Source organism: Artemia sp. Qi Xiang Cuo, chromosome 2, assembly GCF_049724085.1.
Source record: "Artemia sp. Qi Xiang Cuo chromosome 2, ASM4972408v1, whole genome shotgun sequence".
In the NCBI taxonomy this organism is placed as follows: Eukaryota; Metazoa; Arthropoda; class Branchiopoda; order Anostraca; family Artemiidae; genus Artemia; species Artemia sp. Qi Xiang Cuo.
Window position 1 is genome coordinate 32,915,839 of NC_142795.1, and position 12,129 is coordinate 32,927,967.

The window sequence follows — 12,129 nt, forward strand, 5'->3', positions numbered from 1 at the left end:
TAAATAAGAATATTTACCTGGCAGCAAGGAAATTTAACAGAAAATTTAAGGTGTTCTAGTTATGGGTGGCTAAGTGGTTTGTGGATAAAATAATTTACAGCTCGTTCATATGTCAAAATCGAGGAAAAATGATAAAATACTTGTTTCTTGGGTGTTTTCCATCCTGACCAGACGCTGTTAATTATGTCAACTTGTGATTTAGTCAGTTAAATGATATTTTATGGTTCTTTCCTACTGTAGTATCACTGTTTAAGAACTGGTAAAAAATTTTACGGTAAAGAATTTTTGTAAAATATTACCAATTCTTTCACGTACTGGAATTGAAGGCTGTATATATGATTTCTTATGAATAAAAACATAAAAAAATGAATTAAATGAAATATTAAAACTTAAAAACACATGGTTTAAGTCTAGTTTTCTTTGGTAGAAACCTAAATGGAGGGGTTAAATCCCATTAAACAATAATTCTTAGCTACAAACACTCTTGAATCGTAAAAATCATACAGAAAATAATTTATAATAAAGTAAATTCCTCGCACTCTTTCCAGTAAACAGAAATATCAAGGATTTCAGATCTATTGTATAATTTTTATTGGTTTCTGAATTCACGAAATTTTTCGTTGTATTTGATGGATATTTTCATTAGTTTAGGTTTTGAACGATGTTTAAGAAACTTAAGCTGTTCAGAAAGAAAATTTACACCTACACTTTTTAAATTTTTTAATTGTAAGAAATCATTTGTTTGGCTGAGAGCCTAGTGCATTTACAAGGATATTATATAACAGTAAGACTAACTGTTTCCGAAAATAAATGGAAGCATAGGTGCACATACACAAAGTTATCTCGTATTAGAAACCCCTTTAACACTAGGGATAAAATCTGCCCTGCTTCTTTTTTTCTTCTTCTCTGGTTTGACTAATCGGGATAGGAAGCTTTATTTGTAATTTGCCACAGTTTTTGCTTTTTTTATTTCCAGGGACATTAGAGGCTTTGCAATCCGTTTTTACACTGAACAAGGAAATTGGGACCTAGTAGGGATTAATCAGCCTGTCTTTTTCTTGAGAGATCCCTTCCTACTGGCATCCTTGTCTAAGTCCTTGAAAAGGAATCCTGTCACTAATCTTAAGGTCAGTGCTAAAAGTTATGTCTGCATTGCTTTTACGTTTGCTTCTTTTTAATAAATGATCATTGGGAAAGCCATTGACCTCTTTGAATTAAAAACTAAAACTCTGTAGTTTTCAATTGACATTTATTAGGTGGAGAGAATGATGAGTAAGAAATTGCATTGTACGAGTTGTTTTTTTTTTCATTTTTTATGATGTGAAATTATTCATAAAATTACTCTAACGATTGTCTCTTTCATTTAGCTGATGTTTTTTGTTGCTAAGTTTTTCTGGCTTACACTTTTCTTTTTGTCTGGGGCTGTTGCAGATTTTTAGTTACGTGTTATGCATTGTTAAGACAAAATTTATAAATTAAAACTCTGATTTCATTCAGATTTTCTTTGAAAGGAAACCTAAGCAGCAATAGACGATGGGGTTATGCTTTATTTTGTTTGCCAAAATTTATAAAGGGACATTACTAATTTTTACATTAAGAAAATTAATTTTGGGTTGCATTATAGAAACTGCAATTACTTAGAGGACAAACTATCTTGTCTGGAATTAACGGTCTGTGGAACTACTTCTGACAACCATTTTGAAATGTGGGCTACAGCTTCTCTGATAAAATTTTGGCCAGGTGTCTTGACTCCTCTTCTTGATTTTAGGTCCTTGCTGGCCTTTCCAAATATGCTTACTCTGTCTGCCAGCTTTTAATTCTAATTTCAACGGCAAGGTGCCTCGATATAGCGTTCATTTGTGACCAACGCAAAAAAGCCAATAAGCTTCAAGTGACGTCTTTCGATGACGAACGATCGATTTTATCATACATTATAGCGGCTCTTTACTTGGCCACCGAAGTTCCTGGCCCATATTCTGTCGTTGGGAAGATAACGAAGGTAACGGTGTTGTTACACGTCTGGTGTTCTTGCCTCTTCAGCCTTGATCGGCCACGTTTTGCGATCGTAGAGTAGAACAGCAGAGTTGCTTCGTTAGAACAGGCAAAGAAAGTGAAAGCCAGCTGTTGAAACTTGCCAATGATTTTTTGTTAAAATCTTAAATCGATTTTTGTTTCAACCCTTTTTTACATGGTTTTAATGATTACTTGCAAAACTAGATTGTGAAACTATAATCTTGTCACAGAACTAGAGGGCTTCGTATAAAATGCTTCGGAAGCCATGGCTAAACATAAAATACATAAGAGCTACCTTTTTAACTTGAATAATCGTGTCCTTAACTATAGAAGTTGGTTGCTCAAATAAAACCGAAAGTTAAAATTTCTTTCCTTCTGCTTGGATCCATTGATCTTTTATTTTGTTTGAATCTTGTATTTTGCTGTAGTTGCACTGAGGTGTAACTTTGCGGTTACAACTGAAAAGTAACCTGTGAAAATATGTCATTGTTCGAGGTTTCCAAACCAGATGGAATTTTGAAGTTTTCAAGGGATTCAGAATTTCCGAGGAATACTTCAAGAAATTTGGAGTAAAAATAGGTTCGAGTGAGTAAATTCGATTAAGTAGGTGAAAAGTTCCAAATTTCCTCGTGTCCAATCTGTTACTCAAAACGGTTGTTGTCCGACCAGCTCTAGCCCTAATGAAGAATTCTGATAGCGGCTAATCGTATTGTAGTCAATTTAAACTGGTATTTTGCAAATTAACTGTTGTTGGCAGAATTTTTTTCAGCATAGCGCATGAAGTCAATAACTCATGAAGACACGACTCACGAATTAATATTTTCTTATAACAAGGCTTACAAATTGTTAACTTATCTTGTTTATTAAAATTTTCTGATGAGATTTTTTTATTTGTCAAATGCTTTGTTTAAATATTTTATCGAAAACGGCTCTATATTTTTGAGGGTAGGAAAATTGGCATCCCGGCATTTTCTGGCCTGAAAAAAACTTGTTTAATACCACAATTTTTGGGAAAGGATTCATAGTGACGTAATATTTACGGGCACGTTTCAAGAGCATAAATGTTATCATTTGAAATTATATCACTTCGTTTTTAATATCTATGACGCCTGCAAAATTACACAAGGTGACAAACTGCTTTGCTGAAAATTACAACTGAATAAGGAAAGTGTTATTTTAGTGTGTGTAAAGGATAGAAAGAAGAATTAATGATTAATATATGAGGTACGTGCAAAAATTACACAAAATAACGAATGAATCTGAACAACTAAAGAAAAAGGCATGGAACAGGAAGCAACAACAACTTTCATTGAAATGCAAACGAAAATGTCACTTAAAACTAAAGAATAATACGATAATTATAATAATGCAGAGTTTCGACATTTCAGAAAATTTCGATTGAATAAGGAACGTGTTAAGCAGGAAGAAGGAATTAGTCACCACATAATTCCTTAATTCAACTGAAGTTGCTGATTTGCCACCCCATTACTTTAAACTAAAGTTTAAAACGGTGATTATGCCAACTTTAGATATTTCAGAGGGTATATGCATTGGAATACATGATTTTGAATGTATCCGAACAGCTAAAGTAAAAGACCTGGGAAAACGCCCGAGATAAGTATACACGAAAATGAAGAGCAAATGAGATCGGCGGCTAGAAGTGATTTGACAACCAGTATCACAACGAATACATCGAATCATGAATAAAATCTGCGGTTAGAGGAGAAGCAACAATGAGAATCACAACAAGTTCCAGAGGAAAACAAATCTTTTAAAATGAATGATTCAAAAATGTAATATATTTTATTTGCGATTGTGGCCACACAGAATATGATACAAGGATTTATACACAAAGGTCTTACCGGTACTGTCTGGTCCATCAATAAAAACTTTTCCAACATAATTAGGATCATTAGCAGCCTCTAAAATATTGTACATAATTTCGATGTGCTTCCATGCAGAGGCCGATTCTCACGCTCTCCAGTAGCAGTTGACTCACTAAAATATAGAAATTCCATGTCTCAATGTCGTTTATACCATATTCAAAACTAAAATTTGACCCAAGAACTAAAGTTTCCACTTCTATACGATAATCACGGTTGATTGCAGTATTTCCAGATGTATTCCAGATGCATGCAGAATAAAATCTTCTGTCAACTAATTTTGAAATCTTTTCCAAAGATCTTTTGGATTAAGACTATCCAAAAACAAGAATCTGAACGAAAAATTTACATTATAGAAGGCTTTTTGGGCAGTACTGATTCTCTTGGCAATATATCCACTGTTAATTGTCGAGTGCAAGGCCATGAGCTAGGTAGGCTTGTTTGCATGTTGCATAACGAGTGTGATTCACAGTAAAGAGATCTTCAAAACTTGCTGCATCTTTCAGATGATAGAAAAGTACTCGTAAATAAAAACACTGGACGAGCTACATAATTTACCTTGTGAGTTTGACCAATCACACGCACTCGACGGACTCTTGGTTCCCATGTACTCGTTCACATTCCATTTAAAGTTTTTGTGTATTTTGCAGTATCTTTAGATATATTCGTCGTGCATGCAGAATAAAATTTTCTACCAACTATTATTTAAATCTTTCCCAAAGATGTTTTGGATTTCCAGACTGTCCAAAAACCAGATTCTGATCGAAGAATTCACATTATAGAAGGCTTTTTGGGCAGTGCTGATTCTCTTGGCCATCTATCCACTGTTAGTCGTCGAATGAAAGGCCATGAGCTAGGTATGCTTGTTTGCATATTGCACAACAAGCGGGATTCACAGTAGAGATCTTCAAAACGTGCTGCATCTTTCACATGATAGAAAAGGACTCGCAAATAGAAACACTGGACGAGCTACATAATTTACGTTGTGAGTTTGATCAATCACATACAATTGAGGGACTCTTGATTCCCATGTACTCATTTTTTCATTCCATTTAAATTGTGTCGGTATTTGCCAAAAACAGTAAAAATTTCTGGTTTGTTTGCATTTGTTCAACGCCCGGTTATCCCAAGAATATGCTTCTAACATTAAAACCTTGTTGTCCAATATCTGCCAAATCATCTTGGGCTTGGTTGATATCCTGCATTCGGTATTAACCATGTGAATTGATATTCAAACGTTGAATGACATGACTCTTTCTTTGGATATCTTGACCAAATTTTCATCAGCATGCTTCAGTTGGCGTAATGCAGCATCCTTCCACATAGGTGTCTCCTCCATTGTACACCAAACACCATTGATTTTAGACAATCCTTATTGAAGCACAATGATGTCCTTCGTAGATGTCCTTGTATAAATACTTCAATGCACATTTCCTGCCAACAAATTCTACATTGATGTGATATTGAATTATTTTCCAATAGATAAGTATATATATGTGGCAACATGACGATTATCACTTGTAACTCGGTGATTTTAGGAGTCTTTTTGATGAACCGGAAGGTCTTGTGAAAATTTTTTTTCTTTACTTTGATCCAATTTGGGGTCATAACGATGGCGATACCTTAATTTTTCATCATCCGCTAGGGATATAACTGAATAGTGCTGCATTGGAAAAGCCGAATAGGCACTGTAATTTTCCATTTTTATTAATGATAAAACTGGCTTTTGAATTTAACTCGACTCTGTACAAATTATGAATCATCAACCTTAACACTAGTTTTCGATAATCAAAGGGTCGTTGGTATTTGAAATTTCAGTTGGAATTAGATCATCGATTTCGACTGGGTTTTGGATTCGATCACCAAGACTTGATCAATGGCAAATCCACATATATGATAATCCACGTTTTTTAATTTAATTGTGTAGACATATGCTGCCACATTTCCAAATATATGTCTTTTATAAAAATCAATGATTATTACATCAAATTTTTGTTTTGCAATTCGAGCAACGAGATTGAGACGAACTTGAATTGACTGCTCTATGAGAAATTCATTATCATTACATATAATACCGACTATAACTTTAATTTATGGCCAATCAGGATTGTAAGTCATAGTTATCAAGAAATCTGGGGTCCAAGGGGACGAACAATATAGCCTTGGATCTTGGCATCTTCGAAATGTTCAGCATAGCAGCGTGTTGATCCAGTGAATGGTGACGGTCGTATTACTTTTTCATCAACAACTGCATTCTATATCGCAGCTAAGTCGTTTATAAATTGCGTAACGCCTAGCTAGTTATTGGCCAAACGAGTTTTCTGGTTCAATTCTTTCAGTTGGATGCAATCATGTTCATGAATAAATATATAAACAAGATATTGTTGGAAAAGTCGTCCACCAAAATGCAGAGCATTAAAACCTCTCTGACGCTTCTCGGGTGTTACAGCTTGCAGAGAAATGCTTTTTGGATGTTCATTTCAAAGAGCGATGTCATACTGCGCTAATTGAAGCCACCTTAGATGTGGACGACTTGCAAAAGTTGCTTGAAGTAGCAAAGCCACGGCCCATCCTGACGTTACAGCTTGATAAAACAATGGGAGGGTAAAGGGATCCACACAATGGTTGGTATTTTTTACCGACCATTTTTAGAGACAAACAGTTTTCATAAGCTGTTAAAAGGTTATAGCTGCAGTATCTCTGGAACAGTTAAAGCTATTATATTGAAACCTTCAGGGCATATTGAAGGGGTTGCTGATTTGAGCCAAAATCCAACAAGTGCATTTAGGTGGTCAATAGGATGGATCTGCAATATCACACGAACGGCTATGGGTATTAAGTTATAAATTCCAGGGGATGTTGAGGGGGATATAGAACGAAACTAAAAAACCTGTTCACATTAAGATTGTCAAGAGAACGTATCTGCTGTATCCCACGAATGGCTAAGAGAATTGAGTTGAAACCTTCTGGGAATGTTAGACTAATTCAAAACTCACGTTGTGCATCCAGATTGTCCATCTAAGAAACGACTAAGGGCTTTCAGTTAAATCTTTCAGGGAGTGTAGGGGGGGGCGACAAACTTTCAGGGAATACTGAACTAGATAAAAAGACACTCGTGCATCCAAGTTATCAAAAGGGTGTATATACAATTTCTCAGGAACGGCTAAGGGTAAAACTTTGAAGCTTTAAGGGAGTGTTGCATTAAACCGAAAGACACTACATACACTACATGCGTCCAGGTGGTCAAGAGGGTGCTTTTGCAATGCATCAGGAATGGCCAAGTCTATGAAGATGATATTTTTAGAGCATATTGAGGGGAATGTTGAATTCAATAAATAGATACTATGTACATCCATAGGGTCAAAAAATTGTAACAGCAATATTTCAGAAACGGGTTAGTTCATTAAGTTGAAACTTTTAGGGCCGGTTGAAAAAAATTAAGACGCTCTGCATATCCAGGTTGTCAAATGGGCATTTTTTCAATATTTTAGGATTGACAAGGAGTATTAAGTTGAAACTTCTAAGAAATTTCGAGAGGGATGTTAAACTAAATCAAAAGACACTACCTGAATTGAACTACCTACGGCTGTCCGAAAAGGCACATCGATAATATTTCAGGAACGACTAAGGGTATGAAGTTAAGAATTTCATGAAATGTTGAGTAGGACAAGAAATAAATCCGAAGACACTTTATTCAGGTTTTCAAATAAGCGTATCTGCGATATCTCGGGAACGGCTAAGGGTACTTACTTAAAACTTCCAATGAACGTATAAGGGCATACTGAATGAAATCAAAAGACACTATTTGCATCCAGGTTGGCGAAATGACGTATCTGCAATATCTCTGAAAAGGCAAAGGTTAACAAGTAAAAACTTCCAATGGATGTCGATTAGAACATTGAACTAAATCAAAGGAAACTATGCTCGTCAAGATTGTCCAAAAGGTCTTATCTGCAATATCTCAGGACTGGCTAGGGGCATTACGCTGAAGCTCTCAGGGAATATCGAAGTGGATGTTGTACTAAATCAAAAGACATTATTTGCAGCCAAGTGGTCAAAAAGGTTTATACGCAATATCTCAGGAACGTCTAAGGGTGTTGAGTTGAACCATTGAGGGTATTTTGAAAGATATGTGGAACTAAATCAAAAGACACCACAAGCATCCATGTTGTCAAAAGGACACACTTACAATTTTTTTGAAACGTCTAAGGGTTTTAAGCTGAAACTTATGAGTTGGAGAAATATCTTGGGGCAGACAAAATGGTAGAAATTGGCATTTGGCTAGTTTAATCCCTTTTGTTGCTCCAAAAGGTCAGTAGAATTCTAAATTTTTAGGAAATATATCCCCTACTGCTAATCTGTTGATTTGAACCTAAGGACAACAAGTGCGTCTAGGTGGTCAAAAGGCTTGATTTGTACGTTCGAAACCAAAAGACCCTATACGCATTAAGGCTCTCACAAGAATCTATCTGCTGTATCCCAGTAACGGCTTAGATAATTAAGTTGAACCTTCTGAGAATGTTAAACTAAATCGAAATTCACTATGTGCATCAAGATTGTCAAAAAGGTTTATATGCAAAATCTAAGAAACTACTAAGGGCATTCAGGTAAACCTCTCAGGTAATATTAAGGAGGGAGGGGGGGGGGGTGAAAAGCCAACATTTGTATTCAGGCTGTTAGAATGGCATATCCATGATCTCAGGAACAGCTATCGATATTAAGCTGAAACTCTCACGGAACGCTGAACGAAATAAAGACACAAGGGTGCATCCAAGTTATCAAAAGGGTGTGTCTACAATTTCTCAAAAACAGCTAAGGGTTTTATGTTGAAAATCTACGGCTACAATTACTTCAGGAACGGCTATTCAAACAAGCATCCATGTTGTCAAAAAGGCTCGACTACAATGTTTAAGAACGCTTAAGGGTATTAAGCTGAGACTAATAGGTCGGAGAAATATCTCGAGGCAGACAAAATGGCAGAAATTGGTATTTGGCTAGTTTCATCCATTTTGTTGGTCCAAAAAGACAGCAGAATTCTAAATTTTTGATCAGATATATCCTCTACTAATAATCTTTCTCAAATTCTCAGATAATATAATCAGTTGTGTATGTAAAATCATTAAATGGAACCATAATGATTGCTGATCTTCTTTATCATGAAATATCGAAGCAGAAGTAATTTAAGAGAGAAAGATCTAGTTTCTTTTTTGTTCTATATTTTTAACCTTAGTGACTGAACTGGAATATCTTCAATGGATTTTCTTTTCCATAAAGCAATTATTTTGGAGCATTTACGGATCATTTGACCTTTTTTCGACGTGTCGTTGACAGATACACAGTTATATTCTGCCAAGAAAATTGAGTTTAATGACCCTTAGAAACTTATTCCTTTTCTCTTACAAGTTCTTTACTCTTTGTTCTTTGCGACTCTCAAAAATAAAATGTTGTTAACCTTAGATTTTGGAAATTTAGAATTCCCCTAGACTTCCATTGAATTTTATGCTGTTTTTATGCTGCAGTTGAGAATTTTATGATTGTAATATTAGTTTTCACTTATGGTTGAATGGGAAATAAGGATTTATAGTTAGATATTCTGAAGTTTGATATTACAGTTTCTATTGATTTAGGTAATGTTCAATAGGTCATTGGAAGGAGATGAATTTCCATAATAAGTAAAGAATGATAAGTGGCGAACATTTTTAAGGTTCTCCAAATTTACATTTTTAAGACCTCCATGGTAATTTTGCGAAGTAATGAGCGATTTTTGTCAGTAAAAACTGAAACTCGATGATAAAAATATATACATACAAAAACTGACTTTCAGTGCCAATTGCCAGTTGGTAAAACTAAGAGTTTAAAGCTACCAGTCAAAAGTTATTAGGATAAAGAAATCCGAATATTTTTTAGAAAAAGGTTGAAAAATCCTGGAGAAAGAACGGCGATTTTGGGAAAATTATATCGTAAAATTGAGACCCTCTATCAAAGTTTTCAAGCCCTATACACGAAATTATGGATTTTTTTTTCCGACAAGAATGATCATAGATACGTGTTCTTTACTTTTCTCTCTTTACAAACAGTTCATGCTAACGAACTGCAAGTAAGGGGTGACCCGACTCTATATCAAAAGAATTAGATTTTAATGATGATTTCAAATATATAGGTGTTATCAAGTTTAGTCTTATCCAACAAAAGTTATGAGCCTGGGAAAATTTGTCTAATTTTCAAAAAAAGGAAATATATCACCTAAGAGTCATAGAATCTTAATGAAAATCACACCATCAGATTCACCGCATCAGAGAACCCTACAGTAATAGTTTCACTCTCCAATCTGCAAAAAAGTCAAATTTTGTGTTTTTTTGCCAGAAGAAAGATCACGGATGTGTGTTTATTTGTTTGTTGTTGTTTTTCCCCAGAGGTGATCGTATTGACCAAGGAGTCCTAAAATATCGTGAAAGAGCTCATTCGAACAGAAATCAAAAGTTCTAGTGCCTTTTTGAAGTGACCGAAAAAATTGGAGGGCAGCATAGACCCCCTCCCACGCTTATTTTTTCCCAAAGTCACCGGATCAAAACTTGAGATAGCCATTTTGTTCAGCATAGTCAAAAAATCTAATAACTATGTCTTTGATTAAGACTTAAACCCCCACAGTCCCCGGGGGAAGAGCTGCCAGCTATGGACTTTGCCCATTTTCAAACAGTTCATGCTAACGTACTGTAAGTAAGGAGCGACCAAATCAATAGTAAAACAAAACTCTAAAAAACGAAATTTTGATACCAATAGATACATAAAAAAATCGTATTTTTATGTAAATTTTAAATATATAATGTTTTATCAAGTTTAGTTTTACCTATCAAAAGTACGAGCCTGAGAATATTTGCCTTAATTTCGAAAAAAGGGGAAAACTGCCCCTAAAAGTCATAAAATCTTAATGAAAACCACACCATCAGATTCAAATTATCAGAGAACCTTACTGTAGAGGTTTCAAGCTCATATCTGCAAAAAAGTGGAATTTTGTATTTTTTTGCCAGAAGAAAGATCAAGGATGCGTGTTTACTCCCCCGCCCCTCTTTTTCTCAAAATCCCCCGATCAAAATATTGATATAACCATTTAGCCAAAAAAAAATCAATATTATTATGCAAATTTAGTTTTAATTATTCATGTACGGTGAGCCAAATTCAAAATCTGCATTAATTCAAAAAAATTTCAAAAATTAAATAATAATAAAAAGTTTTTTTAATTGAAAGTAGGGAGCGACGTTAAAACTTACAACGAACAGAAATTATTCTGTATAAGAAAGGGACTGTCTCTTCCTCAGCACCTCGCTCTTTGCGCTAAAGTTTGACTTTTTCTCACGACTCTACATTTAAAATAATAGAAGACTTTAGCGTAAAGAGCGAGGCGCTGAGGAGGGGACAGCCTTTTTCATATACAGAATAGATTTGGAGAAAGCAGTCTAGCCAAAAAAGGTAAAATTAATATGCACATTTCATTTTAATCATTCATGCACTGTGAGCCAAATTCAAAACCTGCATTAATTCAAAAACGTTCAGAAATTAACTAAAAAAACAAGTTTTTTTTAACTGAAAGTAAGGAGCGACATTAAAACTTAAGACGAACATAAATTATTCCGTGTATGAAAGGGACTATCCCCTCCTCAACGTCTTGCTCTTTACGATAAAGTTTGACTCTTTCCTAGAACTCTTCTTTTTAAAACAATAAAGATTTTAGCGTAAAGAGTAAGGTGATTGAGGAGGCTATAGCTCCTTTCATATACGGAATAGTTTTCGTTCGTTTTAAGTTTTAGTGTCGCTCCTTACTTTCAGTTAAAAAAACTTGTTTTTTTTATTTAATTTTTATCAAGGATGACCACATCAAACCAATAATCGTAAAGCGTTCGGAGAGGACCCACATAAAAGAAAATTTAGTAATGTCTTTGAATCCTCCTGGTGGTTGCAACCCCGTCTTGAATTTTGGCCAGCTCTTCTTAATTCTTTTTTTCGTTTGACAGACAAGGTCGATTTGACATATTCTTCCCTTGGGACGAATTTAAGTGAGCAATGAGATTAAAGGTAGTGTCTTTTGGGAATGAGTAGCCAATAGGCCAAAACACATCCTTGCTTTTGCTACTGCAGATCTAAGCTCATCTTCTGGTGCAGGGGATAAAACAAAAACATTAGTGGTGTAACACCTCCAATACCCTCGCCTTTCCTACCTTTTTTGGCTCTGTATCAT

General features: G+C 35.0%; 1 protein-coding gene across 2 annotated transcripts in view; it reads left to right on the top strand.

Annotated features, from left to right (window-relative positions):
• Window positions 1-12,129, top strand: part of LOC148955156 (catalase-like) — a 346,346-nt gene that overhangs the window by 271,971 nt on the left and 62,246 nt on the right. Inside the window, exon 4 of one of the 2 annotated variants that reach the window (XM_089108085.1) lies at window positions 977-1,127. The exons of the other annotated variant lie outside the window; for it this stretch is intronic. Coding sequence (XP_088964211.1) covers window positions 977-1,127 — 151 coding nt within the window. The remainder of the gene's footprint in view (window positions 1-976; window positions 1,128-12,129) is intronic. 2 annotated transcript variants of the gene reach the window in all.